This window comes from Leptonychotes weddellii, chromosome 15, assembly GCF_054177405.1.
Source record: "Leptonychotes weddellii isolate Sample4059 chromosome 15, ASM5417740v2, whole genome shotgun sequence".
Lineage (NCBI taxonomy): Eukaryota > Metazoa > Chordata > Mammalia > Carnivora > Phocidae > Leptonychotes > Leptonychotes weddellii.
This window is the reverse complement of record NC_138383.1, coordinates 25,558,718-25,582,324: the sequence shown is the minus strand read 5'-3', so window position 1 is coordinate 25,582,324 and position 23,607 is coordinate 25,558,718. Positions and strand designations below refer to the sequence as shown.

Here is a 23,607-nt window from a genome sequence, read left to right as displayed (position 1 = left end):
CTCGAATGTGAGGGAACAGGGCAATGCAATTTTAAGGCCTTTATAGACAAGTTTAATCCTCAACGGGGTTCCTCTGTTTCTCATTTTAGCTCAGTCTCCAGGAGTTGAGGTGGCTCCTAACCCATATTTTATTTGTAAACAATACTGGCATATCAAGACAAAAGTACAGAACATCAGGGGAAAGATAGGCAAAATGACAGAAGGGATGAGAAGTTCCTCTAAATGACTGCCAGTGGAGGGGAAAATGGAACAAACAAGATTGGAAAGGTGGAAAGGATATGGGATCAACTGTCTGTTGTACCCAAGATATCAGAACAAATGAGCTTATAAAAGAATCAGTAGTTCCTACATTTTACAGGTGAGGAAACTGAGGCACGGGGAGGTTATGAGACTCATCAAGGTCATATTGCTCATAAGAGGCAGACGTGGGATTTGAACCCAGGAGACCTGGTTCTCGAGTCCATGCTGTTAGCCACTGTACTTCTTCTCCCATTATACAAAAATAACATGAAAGTGTTAGAAGTTTTAAAAAGCTGGGGGGAAAAAAAGGACCAAAAAGTAAGAAGGCCAAAATGTAAATAATGATCGCCTCTTGGTAGTGGATCATGAGCAATTTTTCCCGCTTATTCATTCTTTTCAGATCTTTGCAAAATAACGAAAATAAAGTTTAACACATTTTTTTTTATGTCAGCAGACAATAAAACAAAAATATTGCTGGCCTAACTAACATTCTCCCTCTTATCTTAGCACTTCTCAATTTAGAAAAACAAGGCACGCACTGAAATGACACGTTGCTGACAACTATCAGAGCACATGGCATCCCTCCTTAGAAAAATCACAAAACCCTGGGCCCAGGCAGGGACAGTTCAGATTGAGTAACTTCCAACACATGCTGTAGGATCGGTATAGGTTGAGTTCAATTTCCCGTACCTTTTTTCCCTTACCCCTACACCTTTTAAACTAGAGTTACATAACTGATATTTATCATATGACCAGGAGGTCTTAAGAGATATTGAAATGCCTCATGAATCACAGAAGAAAGATTAAACTGACATTCAAGACAGAGTTGGTGTAAGATGTATTTCTGCCCTCACCAATCTACCGGAGCTTCTCACGTAAAGGTCACAAATGCTTACAATCACAGCCGGTCCATTGCCCACATATTGTTCTCTTGTTACCAGCACTGAGCACCGCTTACCACTCCCTCCTTGAAATTCTCTTTTCCTGGGCTTTTTTTCTTTTTTTAAACCTCCCAATATTCTACTCTTCATTTCTACTTCTATCATCCTGACTGTTCCCCATCTGGCCCTTCTCCCTCCTCTGAGCTGTCCCTAAAAGACTTTTCCCTCTTCCCCTGTTACACCCTTCATCTACACTATTAGGGCTTCAACTATCAGAACTATAAGAATAATCCCCAGAGCAACATCTCCAATCCTGTGGTCTCTCCCAGTCTCCCTCTAGGTGTCTAGCAGCATTTCTAATGTCTAATACAGAACTCATCTTTCTTCTCTCCCAAAGCTGTCTTCCCTTCTGAGTTACTTGTGACTTTTAATGGTTCTACCACCACCCTTCAATAATCCGGGCTCAAAAATTCAGTGCCATTTTGACTTCTCTTTCTTGTTTCTCTCTTCAGTTGTTATTTAGTGCTATACAACCTATCTCCATGATCTTACTTACTTAGTTGATTCACACATACTGAGTAACTGCTGTAATGATGGATTCTGGGGCTGCAGTGGTGAATAAGACAAGTGAGGACCCGGCCTTCCTGGAGTTTATATTCTAGTAGAGTGACACAATTTCCAGTGGCAATTAGCGCTATTAGAAAAACAAATAACATAGGGGTGCCTGGGTGGCTCAGTCGATTAAGCATCTGCCTTCGACTTGGGTCATGATCCCAGGGTCCTGGGATCAAGCCCCACGTCAGGCTCCTAGCTCAGCAGGGAGTCTGCTTCTCCCTCTGCCCCTTCCCCCATGCACACTCTCTCTCTTTCTCTCAAATAAATAAAATCTTTAAAAAAAAAAAAAAAAAGGAGGGGGGGATCATGAGTGATTGGTAGTGGTAACAGGGGCTACTATTTTAGATAGATTGGCTAGGAAAAGCCTCTTCAAAAGATGACATTAAAGCTCCCTGAATGTGAAAGTGAGCCTGGTGAAGATCTGAAGGAAGACCATTCCAGGGAGGTGGAACAGCAAGTACAAAGGCACTGGGGTGGAAATGAGTTTGGCATGTTTCAAGAACATGAACAGAACCAATGTGGCTGGTATAGTGTAAGCAGGGGGAGAGTGGTAGACAATGAGATCAGACAGGTAGGGCAGAAATGAAGGACCTTGTAAACTATGGTAAGGAGTTTGGATCTTATTCTAAGTGTAATGGGAAATGTTTGGGGAGTTCTGACTGGGGGGGTGACAGAGTCTGAATTTTACATTAAAGACCACTAGAGAATAGATTATAAGGGAGAAGGAACATAGCACTTGTTATATAAAAAAACAAACAAACAAAACCACATTCTTAGGCAATACACATGGCCATCGAGCCACTTTTTGGATTTCTTTAATCTCTACACCAACACGGGGCTCGAACTCACAACCCCAATATCAAGAGGCACATGCTCTACTGACTGAGCCAGCTGGGTACCTTGAGCCACTTTTTACAAATGAAAGTTTCAATTCAACAGATATGTAATTTCCTCACTCATAAATAATGATGTTTTGCATTGAAATACTTTCATTTCCTTAGTTTAGATTAAAATAATACCGTGTTTCTGAAATGGACAGTAAGCAATGGAGCATATAGTTTTGTTCATTTTCTACTTACATGTTATGTAAATGAAACCAAATCTTTTGGGCATTTTGTTATCAGTAATGTCCAACAGCACAATTAGGAATGAATTAACAAAAGTATTTATAAAAAAATTCACAGATTGCTTGTAATGAGGTACAATGGACCAAGCATTCAGTGTACCAAACGGGAATGAATAATGCTAAAATTATGTTTCCACCAGGGGTCTACAAAGAAGGAAGCTGAAAATAAAATGAATAAAAGATAAAGGCATTTCAATTATTGTCAGGTTATAAAAGGTTTGTACTTTTATGTGATGTGAAGATAGAGAATGGAGGCATAGCAAATGAGTCTATTATGTCAGTATCATTTGGAGTCAGACAATTAAGCTTTTGGCATCTACCAACACTGAATATGTCTCCTATAAAACTGAACACAACTTGGTAGATTGAGAAGAAAAAAAAAAAAGACAATTATGAAATAATCAGTATTCATATTAGGTTTTTAAGGTTCCTTTTATTTACAAAAAGCAATTTACTCATCTCTGTATTCTCTGGGTTTATTCAAAAAGCAATTCACTCATCTCTGTATTCTTGGGGTTTATTCATTTGCTTCCATGTACATAAATGAATGTCATGCTTGCCTTTTCATTCCCAAAAGTCTAAAAAGGGAAGAGCACCACAGTAGGAAATGATGACTTTCTTTCTTACTGGGTTTATGGGTGAGGTAACTTAACAAGGAATTCATTCATCAAATAGTCATGGGCAATCAACCATGTGTCAAGCACTGTAATAAATAGGTAGCAGGAGTACTAAGCCAAAGGAGACAACATCACATGGTGAGGAGGGAGAGCTGCTTCTCTGAGGAAGATTCATGACAGCATTTGTAACATAACAGTAGCTCTTTCTAGAGGCTGGTGTCTTAATTAAGATTGTAAAAAAGTATCCCTTCTATTTTTTCTTCCAAATTTCCTTTGATTAGATAGAAAAGAGTCAGAGAGGTGAAGGAGACAGAGAAGAGTCATCTTATGGGGAGCGTGAAGATTGACTCAGAGCTCTAAATGTAATTTGTATCTCTTATTCTAATAGAATGGAATGTTGTATTCCAAGGAAAATTCTAGCCATACCACTCTAAAGGCTGTCTTCTCAACTGAAACGATAGAAGCAAATGGCAGTAGTTTATGATACTGATTTTCTATTGTTGTGCCAAACGGTCACACATTTGGCAGCTTAGAATAACACACATGTATTTTATTACCTCACAGTTTCTGTGTGTCAGGAGTCTGGGCCTAGCCAAGTCTTCTATTTAGGGTCTCACAAGGCTGCAGTCTCATCTGAGGCTTGACTGGGGAAGGTTTTGCTATTGTCAACAGAATTCAATTCCTTATGGTTAAAGAACTAAAGGCTTCCGTTTCCCTGGCTATCCACCTGAAGCTGCCTTCAGCTTCTTGCAACGTGGGTCTCCCAACATAGCAGCCCACTTCTTTGAAGCCAGAAAGGACTGGGAGACTCCAGTAAAATGGGCACTAAAATCTTGCGCAATGTTACCATGTGCATCCTGTCTTTGCTGTGTTCGATTGGTTAGAAGTAAATCACAGGACCTGCACATTCTCCATGGGACAGGACCACACAAAAGCATGAACACTGGGAAGGAGGGATCCTGACTCAAAGAGGGTCTACCACATTACTTAGACTTTTCCCCTCTATGTTAATTTAACATACTGAATCTTCTTTATTATTGCTTCAAATATAGCTCTTCCCATCTTTAAAAAATTTTAAAAGCTGAAGTTAATCCTGGCTTTAACATTCCTGCCACTATTCTTTTTTTTTTTTTTTTAAGATTTTTTATTTATTTACTTGACAGAGAGAGACACAGTGAGAGACGGAACACAAGCAGGGGGAGTGGGAGAGGGAGAAGCAGGCTTCCCGCCAAGCAGGGAACGCGATGCAGGGCTCGATCCCAGGACCCTGGGATCATGACCTGAGCCAAAGGCAGATGCTTAACGACTGAGCCACCCAGGTGCCCTCCTGCCACTATTCTTAAGAGTTCTTGTTAGTTCTAGGTTGTTTCTTTGTCCAGCTTTTATACATTTATTTGAACATATAAGCTCAGCATAGAATTCTGGGAAATTTTCCTTGATTTCTATGTATACTTCTGCCCTTTCCTTCTTGCTGAGACTGTAAGTGAAGTTCTGAATGGAGTTCATCTTTTCAGATTTATTACTCCACAAGTCACATTCCCATCCATGGTCTCTAAATATAAGAACAAACCCATTTAACCCAAGTTTAAAATGAAACAAAATTGGAATCTTGGAATCTGTGGTTTATGTCCAGATATGTACATAATTAAACAATTGCATCCTCTTTAGATTCTTTTGGTAGAACTACAATCCCAGCAGGTGTTACAGTAGCTGAAGTGCTTCCCTATTCCAACAGCTTGGCACACACCAGTTAATGATCCACCTTAATGAAAGCATCATTCATATTCTTTTCCGCCTGGACTGTTTGAAGTCCACTTTTATAGATTTACTTTGGTTTCTTTCTTTTTTTCAGCTCTAATGCTCTTTCTGGAGCATCACCCTCACTCATATTCATGGATTTCTGACAGGAAACTGCCTGTAGTCTTACTCCCCTTCTACCAGATCTGAAAAAAGGTGTGGTCATTCATGGAGGTATTATGGTCACAAATCCCCAGCTGATGGGGTGTGGCACCCACCTAGGGTCCATATGTACGAGAGAGAAGAATTAATTCTGTTCTTCTACAAGCCTCTCCTACCTCATGTCTGAGCTTTAGTTAATTACTTTCTACTACAGAGGCATCCTCAACATTGGCAGAGTCTGATCTTAGTGTCTCATACGTAGGTACTCAACAAATACTTGTGGAAAGAATTGGCCGATGTCTATTTCTACATATAAGTGGATATTGCTATATATTAGATTCATTCATATGGATGGGCATTTATTTCTATTTAATAAATTCCTAGAAATGAAACTGAAGGGTCAAAGAAAATGTACATTTTAGACTCTCAGAGACACAGACAGACTGCTCTCTACAAGAGCTGAATTGAGTAAAATTTGTCAACAGTGTATGAGTGTGTTGGGGTTTCCTTATGTATTCACTAACACTACAGATATGTGGGCCTCTGGTGAATAAAAATGGTGCCTCATTATCTTAAACTCACTCCTAAGTAAATGACATCAAAACATATATATTAAACATTCATATATATTAAATACCTTTATTAAACAAATATTAATCACAATTATAAAATAGAAATATCTCATGAACACCTACTAGATGCCAGGTACTATTCTAAATGTTACCTAAATTGTAATGAACAAGGTATTCAAGATCCCTGTTCTCAAGGAGCTCATATTTTAATAGAGGAGACAGACAGTAAACAAGTAAACAAACAAAAAATAGTGTGAAGTCCTAAGAAGAGAATAAAATATGGGAGTGAAATAGGGATCTGGAGGTAGAGAAGAAGCCAACATTAAATAAATTGTTGGGGCCCCTGGCTGGCTCAGTCGGAAAAGCATGTGACTCCTGATCTCGGGGCTGTGAGTTCTAGCCCCACGCTGGATGTAGAGATTACTTAAATAAATAAAACTCTAAAAAAGAAATAGATTGTTATGAATGTAAACAGGCTGGGGACTGAATGATACCATGAACTGGGCCTCTTCATCCATACTATTCTGTTTTCTCAAACATACCAGGCACTCTCCTGCCTCAGGGCCTTTGCACTTACCTGGAGCGTTCTCCTACCGGGTATCGATAAGGCTGACTCCTTCCTCGTATGGGTGAAGTGCCTGTTCAAGTCTAGTTTAGGGGTTTGCAGTGAACTGGTGGCTAGCTGTACCCATTCCCGGGCAGTTTTAGTACTGCTATCTTCTATACAAGTTCAGCAAGGCTTCCCTCTCCAGGGGGGAAGTACAGAATGGGGAGGAAGGGAGTTAAAATAGCCATTCACTCAATAAATCCAGTTCTGGGAAAAAGAAAAAAAAAAAAAAAGACTGACATTTGGAGAGCCCTTGAGGTTGCCAGCTAGACATAAACTTTATTGTTTCAAACTTCATAGCCATGAAATAAATTTGAGCTGAAGCTGGGCTTCTTTACTCCTCCTTTAAAGAATGAAATGTTACTTGGCAATTGTTTTTAGGCAACTTAGCACTTGGTTTCTTACATGTTCTCAGTGGAGTAATTTAATAATGATAGATTACATAAATCGACATGAGTAGAAATCTTTCACCACCTTCTAAGGTTTCCAGCTCTCAAAAGAAAAGAAAAAGGCGAGGTGGGGAGAGAATAGTTTATATTGGACTAGGTTGCAGGGACAAAATAAAATACTCTTATTACATACTGACAATGAATGATGAAGGTTATAATGATGAAGATAATGATGATATATATTGAGCACCTACCAGATGGGAGCCACTTTATAAACATTATCTTTAATCAGCTAGCCTCTTCAGATACATTAGTTTTAATCCTCTAAACAACCCTATGAATTGGTGATATCTCCAATTTCATAGATGAAGAAAATGAGACCCAGGGAGATAACAGAACCCCAAAAGCATAAATCTATTAGGTGATAGGGCTGGAATTTGAACCCTGTAGCATATGGTCTTTTTAATACTATTCTGCCTTTCTACAAGTAAAAACGAATCTATCTTTTTAATAAAGATATCATTTAGGGTGTAAACAACTATTTTTTATGTAAAAACTAAAGGCAATTTCACAAATGATACTTCATTTTATCCTGTGATATAATGAGCTATAATGCTCCTTTCCATTTCATAAATGGGGCAAAAGTGAGGTTGAGGAATTTACCTAAGGTTTAAAAAATCTTGTCCTAGATGCAGGTTTTCTCACTCTCAATGCTCTCTCTCTATCCTACTTGAACTTTAACTTTCATTAGCATTTGGTGGTTGTTATAAAAGAAACGAGAAACACAAATAGCACTGTATAGTCCCAAGAGCTAATCATTTTTTAGTCTAATTGGTAATGTTGGTAGAATAAGTTCATAAAGTCACACATTTTTTAAAAATACTGTTAAAGATTCAGTTCTTGACTCTATCTTCAGTTTCAAGATCTTTATCAAGGCACATTTATTATTCCTTCCGTATGCATTATTTTGTAAATGGTTTCAAAGAGAGCTTTTATTTTTTACTGTAAGTCTTCTATGATGCTTAAAAATTCTTTTACTTTGGGGCGCCTGGGTGGCTCAGTCATTAAGCGTCTGTCTTCGGCTCAGGTCATGATCCCAGGGTCCTGGGATCAAGTCCCACATCGGGCTCCCTGTTCGGCAGGAAGCCTGCTTCTCCCTCTCCCACTCCCTCTGCTTGTGTTCCCTCTCTCACTGTGTCTCTCTCTGTCAAATAAATAAATAAAATCTTAAAAAAAAAAATTCTTTTAAAAAGGATGCTTTAAATTTCAGAATTAACAAATGCTCACTCTAAAAAAAGAAAAAGCTCAAACAATATAAAAGTTTCTAATAATAATAATAATAATAAACAGATATTTTCCCAATCTGACCTCCTGAGAAAAACATTGCTATCAACGAGTTAGGTTGGAATCTATACCTGTTTGGAAGTTACTAAAGCTCCTTTAGCCTTGTTGCTTTATTCTGAATATTTGTAAATCATGAAAATTAGCTAAGCTGAGGTAAATTTTGGTCATTGATTCTAATTAAAATAAAAAATGAACTCTAATAAAACAATCTTATATTTATACAGTGCTTTATATTTACAAAGCACTTTTATACTAGTTCACTCAATTCTTGAAACAACCTTAGGAAGACTGCATCCCCACTTTCCAGACAGGAAGCCAAGACTCCAAGAGGTCATTGTAACTTATCAAATCTAAGATACCACTGAGAATACCACACCTCACCATTTTATATGTTCAAAAAAAAAAAAAAAAAGGCGCCAATTCAGTTGTGACATAATGACTTAACTGGACTCCTGTGAGACCCACAGGACTGAATATTAGAAGACCCGAGTCAGGGGGCTGGCATTGCCCTTTCCAAGTGTGTGACCGAAGTAAACCATTTAAGTTCTCTGAGCCTTGATCTTTTCATATCTTTTAAATTAGAAAACAATAACGCCTATCTCACAGGACATATGGATGCAAAATAGTACTTTCAAGCTATCTATGGCATTGTTATCTTTAAATAGGTTTATCTGGAGTAGTAATTTTAATACTCTCCCGTTAAAGGCAGGAACTCCTGGATCTACACCCAACTGGCTTATCATATTAAATAATTATGAAAGCCGTTACTGACAGGACAGCTACTGCCACTGTCTCTCTTGAGATGAGCTGTTAATACTCTGTCCTCATACGAACTCCGGAGAACGCCTATTTCATTAACCCGAAAGAATGTATTCCATTTGGATGAGGACATTTTCAGGCCTCGAGGGAAAGTGTTTCTTTCTGGCATCATTTGCATTTTGCTTGTCGGATTATAGGATTGAAACATGAGCTCCACGGTAGACACTCTTATTATTGCAGTCAGTTCTAATTGTGAAGGAACTGGAGTTCCATTTTTTTTGGAAGAGAGATAGATAGTGTACTATATACTCAAACATCAGTGCCTTCTGGAAGTTTTGAAGCAGTCCTTGTATTTCTTTTTCTACCTTTGTGTTGGAAATCATTCTACGTCCCCATGTTAGTACGAAGGTACGGAGGCCTTTACCTGAATAAATCCTGGATATTGTACATCCTGCAATCCCCTTGACAACTCTATGCCTGCCTGGTGGGAGGAATTAAGTCTCGTTCATCTGGACATGCGTTCATAGCTTCCAGCTGTTGGCAACATATCTGATTAAAGCATGGATCTGAAATACTTCCCTGGAAATGGTCTTCTAGGAAGATGCCTATCATGTGGTAGCTCTGGGACTGATTCACACTAGATATTTTTTGTGTATGCTAAATACTGGAAATATGGTGGCTTTCTGATTTTTATGACTGGCAAAATGTACTATGTTTGCTTCCTATGTACCAACAGAAAACAGCAGATAGTTATTACGGATTTGATGTTATTACGTAACTTTAGCCCTTCAGTTCTCAGGAATTTGTTTAATGAAAAAGGCAAATACCCAAGAGTTAATTAATGTGCAGAAGGAGCAATAAGAAAACATGTGATAGTCACAGATCCAAGATGACAACAGATAATTGCTTTGTACATCTGGACTTCTGGTTACTCACTGACCCAGTATGCACATGAATATCAAGTTTAAATATGAATACTGAATTTCAGGTGTTCCAAAATGTGATACACACTGACGAAGGACTAAATCTCTTTTTAAAAATGATTATTTGTTCCTTGCTACTCAAACTAGCCCAAGCTACTATCCTGTTCCACGTCAATCACTGCAATAACCAACCAGTCTTCCTGCTTTCTTCACTCTTGCTACTCCTACAGCCCAGTTTCAAACAAATGTCCGAATCATCTTTTAAAATGTAGATCAGATCAGGTTTTTTTCTCTTGCTTAAAACCATCAATTGCTCCTATGACATTCAAAATAAAATCCAAACTCCTTAGAATGGTGTTCAAAGCCCTGTGTGGTCTTGCTCCTCTCTACATCTCCACCCTTATCTCATGCTTACTCGCCTGTTCATTCCTACGTATCAGAAACCCAGGCTTTCTTCTATCCTTCCAATATGTCAAGATTGCTCCTACCTCAAGGCTTTAGTACTTGGCCAGAAAAACTCTTCCCACAGATTTTCTCCTGGCTGAAACTTGGCTCAAAAGTCACCTCTTCAAAGAGGCTTAGCATTCCCACTCATACATCATCTGGTTTTATTGTATACGTAACAGTCATCACTGTCTGGAATTATTTACTTACTTGCTAACTCGTTTGTCCAATTCTACCCTTACAATGCACCTAAGTAGCCTGACAGCAAGGACTTTGTAAGCTAGTACCCCACTGCCTAGGTCAGGGTCTGGCCGATTGCAGATACTCAATAAATAGTGCATGAAGGAATGAAGTAATAATCTAAATGATTATTTATTTTCTTACGTGAGGTATTTCTCACTTTTTTCCCCCTGGAAATAAAATTGTACCAGGAAAGAAATTACTTATTTTTCTTGAGGCTAACAATAATTTGCTCATATAAAGCAAAATTAAATACCCCAAGCACAGTTTCCTTTCCAGAGATCACCCAAGATTACATTTGATATATTTTCTTATTGGAACATCACAGCAGTGACCTACTTTCAAATTGCAACAGTACAAGAGAATATGTGAGTTCATGCTTTTCCTTGAATGGTGTGACAACACCAGTATTTACAACGGGTATTATCTAGCTCTGAATGATCAAACCACCAGAGAACAGGTTCAACTCACTACAAAAACAGGTGAAATGGCATCAGTCACATAAACTATCCCCTTATGCTTGGAACAATCTGCCCCAATTCTAGGAAAGAAAAGATAAATAAATAAATAGCAAAGATAACTTTATGAAGAAGGAAATACTATAATGCCCATTCTAAACAAGATAGCTGACTATCAACAAAAACATATGGCTTTTCCTTGGATAAACTCATTTAATTAATAAAAATATGTGCTGGGGAAATAAGAGAAGCAGTGATGATAGTTTGAGACCTAGAATAAGTACAATAAGAAGATGCTGTATCAAGTCTGACTTCTGGATCTAAAAGGAAAAAAAATATTATAAAGTCCTTCAAACGTGCAGTACAACATTTCCCCTTTTTCTCATAAAAACTTTTCCCATCTGTTTAAATAACTTCTAATTAGCTTCAGAATTTAAAGACAAAAAGCAGCTATTACTGACATTCTAATTTTAAAAGTTAAAATACTGCTAGTTTTCGACAGGAACACCTGAATTGATGCAGGAAGCTTGAATAGACAAATATATGTAATCACATGGTCATTTTTTGGTAGGGGTAAACTTCACCTTTGTTTTCAACTGGTTGAGGGAAAATTACATGATTATTCAACCAATTTGTAACAGTCAAACATCCGTATTTCTGCTACTAAAAGAAATGCTGTGATGTAAATAATCATATATGCATTTTTATGCACATTGCTTATTATTTTCTTTGCAAAACACCAACAGGTGGGATTATTGGGTTAAAATATATGAACACTAAATATTATTTTAACTTTCAAAAACACTTTTCAAATAGATTTTTTTTTTAAAGATTTTATTTATTTATTTGACAGAGAGACGCACAGCGAGAGAGGGAACACAAGCAGGGGGAGTGGGAGAGGGAGAAGCAGGCTTCCCGCTGAGCAGGGAGCCCGATGTGGCGCTCGATCCCAGGACCCCGGGATCGTGACCTGAGCCGAAGGCAGACACTTAATGACTGAGCCACTCAGGCGCCCCTCAAATAGGTATTTTAAAAGCTCTTGATATATACTGCAAAACTGATTCCCAGGAATGTTGTGCCAAATTATATTCCCACCTGTAGTGGATAAGAATATTTACTTTCAACTTTAATTAGTGGTAGGCCCAGATGGCTCCTAAATTGGATGGATTTTTTTTTTAATGCCTAATATATAACTTAAGAAAAGAAAGTGTATTTTCCACGGGAAGATTCCTGCTCCCTGCTTCCTTCGCTCAGGCATCATTTGGGTCCTCGTGGGTGTAGGAACCTTGGCTCCAGCTGCTCATCTCAATCCCGTGAATCTCTGAAGCTTAAGGGCTCACTTATCATTACAGTTTTACCCTCTGTTCTTGGTGCAGAGAGACATGCATTTCTTGGTTTTCATCTTTTAAATACACAAACATAATTTTAAATGTCATTTCTAAGTGTAGGAGCAGAATGGGGAGGTTTTGGCATGAGATCACTCTGCCATCTTGGTAGATGGTAGTCTATTCTGAATCTTGACAGCTCTATTTTCTTGCTTTAATACTGTGGACTTTTTCATGATCATATACTGGTATGCTTATGTATATATACTTGTTTAAAAGATCTTGAATGAAATGTGTGTATATATATATATACACATAATACATAACACACATAAGAAATATAAGACACAGGTGTGTGTATGTATGTGTGTGTGTTATGTATTCCTCTTTATAAAAGCTTGAATGTAGAGAACTCTACTCAGAATTGGTTTTTGATCTTTGAAAGGATGTGTGGACCCCTGGTTGCACTGCATTCAACCAAGTTATTGTTGGTGCTACCCTCTCGAAGCTCTGGCTGGGAGCTTGCCAGTGTGCACTTGTGTTGTGAGTATAAGGATGATGCAGCAATCTGAGGGGAGTGAGAGGTGAGTCGGGACCAGAGGTGGCTGTAAAGAGCAGTGTGGCATTTGCTGCAGAAGCCACTGTCCCGGGCTCCCTTTCCTAGGTGCCCCAGTGCATGTCACATGTTAAGTGGCTCTATGCTGCCTAAAGGACCAAGCCCCGGTTGCCCTCCTGCTTGATACATCCTGAGGAGTTCAAAAATGCCACTGACTCACCAAGATAAAAGAAGAAAAAGAGTCCATTTACCCCCTCACCAGTCTTTGGCTTTATTCATTACCCCTTCAAGTTAGAATGCATTAAGGGCTCGGGGAGCCTGGGTGGCTCAGATGGTTAAGCGTCTGCCTGTGGCTCAGGTCATGATCCCAGGGTCCTGGGATCGAGCCCCACGTCGGGCTGCCTGCTCAGCGGGAAGCCTGCTTCTCCCTCTCACACTCTCCCTGCTTGTGTTCCCTCTCTTGCTGTCTCTCTCTGTCAAATAAATAAATAAAATCTTTTAAAAAAAATAGAATGCATTAAGGGCTGTCCTCCTGCCAGAGTGACCTCCAATTATTCCCATAATTGCCACTGTTGTTCAGCAGGGGGACTAACAAGTTGGCCATTCATGCTTTCATTGTATGTTGGTCCTACCTGCCCTATTGAAAACTTTTTGGGATTTGCCTGTAAACTGCTAGTGCTTTTGAAGATTTTTACTCTATTTTTACATTCCATTTATCATTTCCATGGGAATTTTTTTAAAAAGATTTTTATTTATTTATCTGACAGAGAGAGACACAGCGAGAAAGGGGACACAAGCAGGGGGAGTGGGAGAGGGAGAAGCAGGCTTCCCACCGAGCAGAGAGCCTGATGCGGGGCTCGATCCCAGGACCCTGGGATCATGACCCGAGCCGAAGGCAGACGCTCAACGACTGAGGCAGACGCTCAACGACTGAGCCACCCAGGTGCCCCTTTCCATGAGAATCTTGAAGGAAGGTAGATGCTCGTGCTGCCAATTTACCAGGAAGTCAATAAGTTCTTATTAAAGACCTCCTATGGAATATCTGGCCAGATATTATTTTATTATGCATTTTAAAAATAGAACTGCTTCTTCCTGCTTTTGTTACAGAACTATTTTGTCAATCTAGATGTCAACTAGAGACTGCAGTTCAAAACAAGTAGCTATTTCAAATAAAGATTACAATGAAACATTACGATATCAACCATGTAAATACTGATGGAGATGGACATAAGCTCCTCCAAGGGTTTCAATACTGATCAAAAATGTCTATTTGTCTGCATAACATTTCAGTGGGGGCAGTATGACGGAACACACCATAGTTTTGTTATAGTTAGCAATAAACAACTGAAAGATAAGATGCTGATTCAGACATTTAACCACGGTTTCCTGTGATGGTTAGGTTCTAACTCAAAGTTGAAAATAAATGTTACATATTAAGAAAAGCTCTCGTCTACCCTATTTTCAAATGGATCCACATTGAAAGAAGATTTAGACAATAATTACTTAATACTTAGCACAGAGAAAAAGTGCATTTAATGAGCTGCTTTAAATAATAATAATGTGGTACCAGCATGAGCAGCACCGGCAGCAATAATGTCCATTTATGGAACATCTTCCACTACCAGGTGCTTGGTTAGCTACTTTACAAGTATCTCAACTTGATTCCCCAATCCTGCCACTTCAGGTATTATGGACGCCACTTTTTCTTTTTTTTAAAGATTTTATTTATTTATCTGACAGAGAGAGACACAGCGAGAGAGGGAACAGAAGCAGGAGGAGTGGGAGAGGGAGAAGCAGGCTTCCCGCTGAGCAGGGAGCCCGATGCGGGCTCGATCCCAGGGCTCCAAGATCATCACCCAAGCCGAAGGCAGATACTTAAGGACTGAGCCACCCAGGCGCCCTCCTTTTTCTTTTTAAATTTTTTTTAAGATTTTATTTATTTATCTGACAGAGAGAGACACAGCGAGAGGGGAATACAAGCAGGGGGAGTGGGAGAGGGAGAAGCAGGCTCCCCACTGAGCAGGGAGCCCGATACGGGGCTGGATCCCAGGACCCTGGGATCATGACCTGAGCCGAAGGCAGATGCTTAACGACTGAGCCACCCAGGTGCCCCAAATTTTAAATTTTTTTATAAAAGTTGATACAGGGATCTGTTCAAGAAACACGGGATCAAAGCACACTATCTCAACCCCTTCCTTTACTTTAGAATTAACTAGTTTTTTTTTTTAGAATTATTTTTTACAGAGCTATAATTTAAGGTCATACTCTTAGATATTACTGAGAGCTGATACAAGACATGGGTAAGTAAAGACCAGACATCTTACATTCTTTTTTTTTTTTTTAAAGATTTTATTTTTTTATTTGTTTGAGAGAGAGCGAGCGAGCACAGTGTGGGGGGGGGTGACAAAGGGAGAGGGAGAAGCAGACTCCCCACTGAGCAGGGAGCCTGATATAGGGCTCGTTCCCAGGACCCCAGGATCATGACCTGAGCCGAAGGCAGACACTTAACCACTGAGCCACCCAGGTGCCCCCTGAACTCCACTTTTAATATGAGGAAAGAGAACCAGAGATTAAGTAATTTGCCCACTTAAGTTGGATGGCTAATTGTGATGCTCCCTGGGGCATCTCCAGGGATCATCAGGGGTTCAGCAGAGCACTGTTTACGTGGGTTCAAACTGCTCCTCCAGGCTGCCTCTAGGATTCACATACTTTTCCACTGCTAGAGGTATCCTGATGAGAGTGGGATGGCCAGGTTTGCAAGGCTGTAGAAAGCATTTGTGTTCTCTGTGATCCTACTTCTAGGTTCTTAAGTTGGGATTTATGAACACCCCGAAGATGGATGCAAATGTGTATAATTGTCCATGTCTGGGAACAGGGCTTTTGTGAGATTCCAGTGGAGGCCACCATCCAAAAAAGGTTCAGAATTGTCGCCTAGATATTCCCCAGAGACTGGTTTTAAGCTGTAACACCCAAGAAATCTGATTCTCATTTCTGAGGAAATCCCAGAGTGTCCTCATTCTAAGAAGAAAGTAGAGGCAATTACCCAAGAGAAAATTCCAAATTGTTACTTGAGATAAGCAGACAGTCACACCAAAGGAAATGAGGTTAGAGACTGCAGCTGAATTATCTACCTCTTGGTAGTGATTTTCTGCTTTTCATTACATATAGAAAAAAGCTACTGCATAAAGAGAAAGAAAAATGAGCTGAGTTTATCTGAATTATCAAACATAAAAAGACAGGTCATAAAAATTATAAAAGTACTGGGAATATATGCCAATATTAGCAATTATATTTCTAAATAAAAAGATAACGTAGTTTGCTAGTCTAAACAGCAGACTAGGTACAATCTTATGACAGATAAAAAGTGCAGATGGAATTTTTCACTTTTCTGCTGAAGAAAGAAGTTCTTTCTGAATTTCAAATATTTTCTTTGAATAATCATGTTTGACAAATGTAAAGGTTAATGTTAGCAAGGTAATTAAAATTAATGATGGCAACGTCCGCTGGGCTATGTGTGTGTGTGTGCAGGTGTTTGCCTCACTGTTCCCACCCTCACTTAAAAATGTCTCATATAGGGCACCTGGGTGGCTCAGTCGTTAAGCGTCTGCCTTCGGCTCAGGTCATGATCCCAGGGTCCTGGGATCGAGTGCCACATCAGGCTCCCTGCTCGGCAGGAAGCCTTCTTCTCCCTCTCCCACTCCCCCTGCTTGTGTTCCCGCTCTTGCTATCTCTCTCTCTGTCAAATAAATAAATAAAATCTTAAAAAAAAATTAAAAAAAAATGTCTAATATATAAAATTCTGAGTATACACGTAATACATTAGAACTGATTATTTTCATCTACCCTGAAACCTACAGAATTTCTTTACATAGTTCTTATAGGGTTTTTGAAATATAATTTGATTTTTTAAATGTAATATATTATACAAAATTAAGGAAAAAAAAAACACCTCACTGCAGAAATTGAAGATACTATTAAAGGCATGGTTTCCAATCCTCTTTCTGTAACATAGTTTTGAAGTTAAAAGTTACCCCCAAAGGGTCTTTGAATATTATCCTCTACAAAGCCAAACCATTTCACTACCCAGGACTTGACTCAAAACTCATTTGGATACTTTGTTAACAAAGAATTTCATTTGTACTTCTCCACATTTATATTTATAGATATTTGCTATCTGGTCCCCAGCATAGGGAAGACTGAGAGTGGAAAGCCAGGGAGAGTGGAATGAGAGATGCCAGCACAAAGACAACCAGCAGATGGACTGACATCAAGGGGACAGAGAGGAGAACAAACAGATAAAAAGGGAGTCCAAATCCATGAAGAGGCAAAAGTGCTGGGAGACAGGAGGAGGGAAGGACGGAAACACCCAATCATTTAAGCTCTCCCCAAGGGTCTCCCTGTCTGCTGGGATGTTGGAAGTTACTTAGCCAGTTGCCCTGCTTCTCTTTCTAGCCCTGTGCTGACTCTGGGGGTGTCCAGCGACAGATCATGCAATTCTTTTAAGAGAGGTTTCTCTTGGCCTTGGTTTAGGAGTAAATGCCTGAGCCAGCAGCTCTGATGAGGAGGGAACTGGTTCAGCTATTCCATAGCCCTTTAATTAATTACCGTGCTGACTGCCCAAGGGTCTGTTCCTAGTTTTCCCTGCCTGTGATCCTGGAAGTTTTCTCATGGTTCTACTTAACTCACTGTTTCAGCAGTTTTGTCATTCATCTTTATTGTGTTTTGGGGTCTTTTGCTCAGCTGGGCTGTACCTTCAGTTTTATTCCATCTATTGTATATTATTCAAAAATTCCTCAATGTGGGTTCTAACCTTTCACGTTTCCAGTGTTGTGGATTTATTTTTCTATTTATTCTTCCATTTCAAAGAGACTTTGGATGGAAGTAGAGTTAAAAACATGTCTTAAGCAGCCAACTTCTCTTCGAAGCCACTTCAGGCACTTAAAGTAAATATTCTCCCCCTAAAATTAGTGTATTTATCGATTAGCTATTAATTTTACTGTAGGCAAACCAACAAATTTAACAAAACTAAACTGCCAAGCTTGAAATTTCCTTTTGTTCCGTTAAATACATTACTAAAAAAAAAAAAGTAGAAAAAAAAGTGAAAAATTGCATAAAACTTACAATCCATGTCAAGTATGGCCCGAACAGATTTAACAAGTTCCTTAGATTCAAGAGCCAGCGTTGCTGGGATATTACGTCCATTCCTTCCCAGTGGTGTAAGGGAAGTCTGAGAAGCTAACATAGCTCTTCTTTCACTGTGAGGGCAATAACATAAAGTTGAACTTATCATACAATAAATAACATCTATCTTGGCTTAATCTGAATTCTTATGTACAAAAATATTTGTATTTCTGGGAATAGTGTATTCTTACAGCCATTAAATGAAGTAATCACAAAACGTTTGTTTTCAGCTCTTTATTATGTAACAAAGACATATTTAAAGAATTAGATTGACCTCATAAATAAGGAGGAATAAATCATTTGTTGGGCTTATTTTGTGAGTGCTCATGTTATGCTAACAAGATGTAGCCTTTTATTTAGTTTTGTAAAAAATCAAATGAAGCACTTAAACATAGATTTATTAAATGGACATTTACTATTACTTCCTATAATATTAAATATAAATTTGATACGTATATTTGCTCCTGAAATTACCTTTTTTGAATTTTTTTTAACTGAAATTATCTCTTAAGCTCTTCCATTTGTTGTCCCCTAAATCTAAAACAGCCTAGAGCATTTATATCACTTTTTGAAGATGCAAATGTCACCTGAAATGAATGCGCTCTGGTGTAATTTAAAATGCAAGGTTTTACTGCAAAAAACCGTAATTACATTGAAAGTTTTACTTGAAAAGAGATGATTTTAAACTGATAACGAAAACAATATTATTTTTATCCATCTTCATAAGCATGATGGTATTAATTCACAAGGAGAAACTAAAGCATCAATTCTCAAATTCAAATATAGGGCCTTTATTCTGTGTTGAATGACCAAGGCCAAAATTTATTACAGAAGATATAGTATAATAAAAAGACTGAACCAGATTTTCCTAGAGTTTAAGTTTCCAAGATGGGGTGAAAAGTTGCTTAATGTTGTTTTTCAAGGTAACCCCTTTTCCATGAACCAGTTTAAGGCAAGGACAGGTTCTGGCTTTTAAATAGTCATTTTTAACCTTTATTTTTAATACCAAAACTTCTGATTTATTATTCAAGGGCACAATGAGACCTTGAGGGTGGGAATGGGGGATACACAACCACACAAGAGGAATCTGGTTGCTGAATATTTTAAATTCTTACTGAAAATAATTATCACGAAAGTCACGTAATTATCTTACATCATCAGCAGTATGGATAGCAATAAAATGTCAGATCTTTCATTAGAATAAAGCATTACAATGAGTTTAAAAGTATACTATTATCGCATAACGTTTAGAATAATCAAATTACTATGTTGTATACCTGAAACTAATAGAATATTGTGTGACAACTACATTTCAATAATAAAATTATTTTTTAAGTGTACTACCATAGACATTCTTCTAAAGTAAAAAAAAAAAAGCCATGTGGAACCCTAAAATATAATAAAAATACAATGAATCATCTTCATTTATTAAACTGCTGTTTTCATAGTAAAGGGCAGAGTTTTCCTGTTTCTGCAAGCGTGTATTGCTAGAACTAGAAATACATTGCTAGCAGCAGCTATTCTAAGATGAGGGAAAAAACTGCTTTGAAAAATGTATAAACAGGAAACTTTCTTTTGTCTTTCATTATGTATCAAAATGACCATAAACTTGCAGTCAGAAATACATAAATGTTATTAGTAAGTTTGTAGCTCTTAGTAAGAAACTTTAAATTGGAAACAAACTGTGAATAATAACAAAACTAAGGTGTATCCTCCAAATGTATTCCTTTTATTTGTGTCTACTGAACGTTGAAAATAAAAGAAACTGATTGCATGAACATGTTTTATAAAATTCTGTTTGCCATAACAACTGATCTGCTGGCTTGAGACTGACCTTTCAAGTAATTTTTATTCATACACAGGATGCTTAGAAACTTCAAGGTAATCCCATCTTTACAGAATTCCTGACAAAAACAAGATAGGTGATTCCTACCCTCAATTTTAGAGTACTAGGTTATAGTGACTGGCTACCCTCCAGGAATTTCTCTAATAGAGATGGGGTCAAAAACAACATGTCCTTGTATCTCTTTCCACAAAATGGGGGGGGGGGGGGGAAGCATCCAGTAGGAGTTATGTAGCATCTTAAGGCTATTTAAGAGATTTTAGTATTTTAATCACAATTACCAAATGAAAAATGTAATCATACTTTACAGAAAACACTTAAATATTCCTACCTTAAATTTGATAAAGGAGAAGAATTATCAGAAAATAATTCTTGAATAGTCTAGAGACAAACAAAACAGTAAAGGAGATTGTAAGTTTGATATTTTTAAGATGTTTTTTCTTACTTAACTAATATCTATAACCTCCCCCCTCCTCCCACTCCCAACTGATTAAAACGTGTTTCTGTTACATGAGGGAAAAAAATCAATTACACTGACATGGAACTCTACTCAGATGTGTAATAGCTATGGGAACATTTCTTTATAGGGTAAATATTTATCAAATAATGTTTACATAGTATTAAGAGTTTTGAGAAAGTATTCATTGAAACATAGCATATATTTGGGATCATGTTATCCTATCTCAATTATTTCTCTTAACAATCTATTGGTTAGCTGGTCTTTTCATTATCTATGCAATTTTAAACCTGGCTATAGGTTAGCATTGCTATTTTGAGCCAGAAAATGTTTCATTAGCCACCAAACACTAGGACATTTATCTATCTGTCAGTCATCTACAGATTTCTTAAAAATGGACATAAGAAGCCTGCTTTTCCCTCTCCCACTCCCCCTGCTTGTGTTCCCTCTCTCACTGTGTCTCTCTCTGTCAAATAAATAAAATCTTAAAATATATATATATATATAATGGGAAAATTTACCTCTACAAAATGAAGAAGTTTTTCAGTGGATGCCTCCAAAGTTTTTCGAGCCATTTCCGATTTTCGCAATTGGCAGTCGAGTACTGTAATTCTCTTTCTTAACTCCTGGACACCTTCCTGGACAGAGGTATCAAAAGGAAGGTCTTACTCATTTCTTTGATTTTTACATCAGTGGCTCCTATTTGCAGTTTTTATTAACTGATATTCAACATTACCATATTATTTGTTTTCTCTTACTGTATATATCTTCTAATTTGGGTAGGCATTTAACTAATTGCATATTTAAAAGTTAAACTGCACAGGGATGTTGCAAATTTTATTAGATAAGCTGTATATGACTTTGTTGATTCTTACAGCAAAATACATTTAAATTGAGCTTATGTTTTTTTTTTTTTTTTTTTACAATATGGCTTGCCAGCTGCTGACAGAAACTGCTACCAGTGGGGTACAACAAAAATTGCTGAAGATATACATATATTTAATGTAATATGATCCAAATATGATCCAATGTAAAGCTGAGCTGGCAGGGGACTAAAGAGTTCCCATGGACAGTAAAGGAATTCCATGAAGACAAACAACAACAATGCTGGGTGAACTCACTCATAAGAGTACAGTGCAGCATAATTTGTTCTGAGGTTCTAATGGGTGAATTAGAAAGAAACAAACCTTACAGAAGTAAATACATGATTTTGATTTTGGTTCTGGAAAGTGGGTTAAAAAAAATCTCCCCTATAACTTCTAATCACAAGCCCCCACTCATGAAGGTTTGAGGTCAGAATTTGTATTACCCATGTGTCCTGTAAATTTATAAGCTGAAATTTTAGTTTAAAACAGTCCCAGAATGTAGAAGCAAACACAAAACTTCTGTGGAGGGATATTTTCTAAACTCAGATCCCAAAGAATTCGTACATATAATGTGTCAAAAGAACATGACCTCAGGAAATAAGCTACCATGAATAAAAGTCAGTTGAAGGAAACAAATTACAGGATCAGACCTATAAAGACAAGATATATTGGAGTGATAAGATACAGACTATACTGTTTAATGTTTTAAAAATTAGGGAGGAGTTTAAAACATAACAAAGGGAAAAGAAACTATAAAAATAGATCCACACGACATAAAAGAATCAATCTTAAAAATAAAAATATAATCAAAATTAAATTAAAAACTAATTTATGGGTTTAATATCCAATTAGATATAGTTGAAAAGAGAATGGGTAAACTGGAAGGCAGAGGTAAAGAAGGTTCTTATAATACAGCAGAAAAATAACAATGGAAAATATAAAAGAAGGGAGAAGAGGTAAGGAGAATATAACTAGATGAAGATCTGGTATACACCCCATGTGAATTACACATGAGGGTTCAGAAAGAATGAAGGAGAAACTGCTCAGTATAACAGTTTGGGGTTTTTCCGAAATAACAAAAGACACCGTTCCTCATAGCTCAGTAAAGCTCAAACAACATAAATAAAAATAAGTCAACACATGACTCATAGTCAAACGCTGAACACTGAAAATAAAAAGATCTTAAAATCATCTAGAAAGAAACAACGGATTGCAAACAAATAACAGATTGACTGCTGATATCACAACCATGGAATAAACACTGAAAGAATTAAATGTCAACTTACTTTAAAAGTAGCAAAAATGTATTTCAAGAGCAAAAGTTCAATAAAGATGTTTTCAGACAAACAAAACTGAAGAGAATTTGTTAACAACAGATCCTCATTAAACACATTTCTAAAACATGTACTTCAGGAAGGAAATAATTTAAGCAAGAAGGTCTGAGATGCAAAAAGAATGCTGAACTTAGAAAATGGTAAACATGGGCATCTATTTAAACAAAGGCTGACAGCACAAAATAAATTGTAATAGTGTCTAACTTACGGTGTTAAAAGTCAAGAAAGAACTAAAATACTGACAAAAATAGAAATTAAGTAGGAAGGGATGATAGGATTTATGTTCTAAAGTGCTTATAATATTTAGAAGAAGGGGAAAGCTAGTGATTAGTTTTATAATTTAAGTTAAAATAGAATGTTAAAATTTCTAAGATAATCATTAAAAATTAGAAATGGAGTGCATACCATCTAAACTAGGAGGAAATAAATGGAATGGGAATTGGGGAACACAGGAGAAATCTGAACCAATTAAAAAAAAAAACAGGCAAGAAATGACAACTAAAAAAACAACCAAAAAACAGAGGACACATAAGATGCATAAATTAAAAGAGGGTGTAAATGAAGCCAAGAGCATTAGCAAATAAAAGAGTATAAATGGAAAAATCTTTCCAATTAAAGATCAAAAATTAGTAAGATAAGGAAAAGATTCAGTTATATGTTGTTTACCACATATACAATTAAAACATAAGGACACTGAAAAGTTAAAAGTAAAAGAAAGAAAAACACACACAGGTAAATACCAAAAGAAAGCTGTTGTAACTATTTTAATATCAATCAAAAATAAATATTAGGGAGAAAAGAAGATTGCTAAATTGAAGAGTCACAACATTCCATAAAGGATGATAATGTAATTCTAAGCTTGTATGCTGCTAAAAATATTACTTCAAAATATATAAATTTAAAAAAAAATGGGAGATTTTAATGCATTCCT

At 37.3% G+C, this 23,607-nt stretch overlaps 1 protein-coding gene across 1 annotated transcript in view; it reads right to left on the bottom strand.

Annotated features, from left to right (window-relative positions):
- STXBP4 (syntaxin binding protein 4) overlaps window positions 1–23,607 on the bottom strand; it is a 165,353-nt gene that overhangs the window by 52,069 nt on the left and 89,677 nt on the right. Inside the window, exons 14-16 of the mRNA XM_081805248.1 lie at window positions 20,998–21,114; window positions 20,351–20,400; window positions 18,117–18,250 (exon numbers count right to left, since the gene is read on the bottom strand). Coding sequence (XP_081661374.1) covers window positions 18,117–18,250; window positions 20,351–20,400; window positions 20,998–21,114 — 301 coding nt within the window. The remainder of the gene's footprint in view (window positions 1–18,116; window positions 18,251–20,350; window positions 20,401–20,997; window positions 21,115–23,607) is intronic.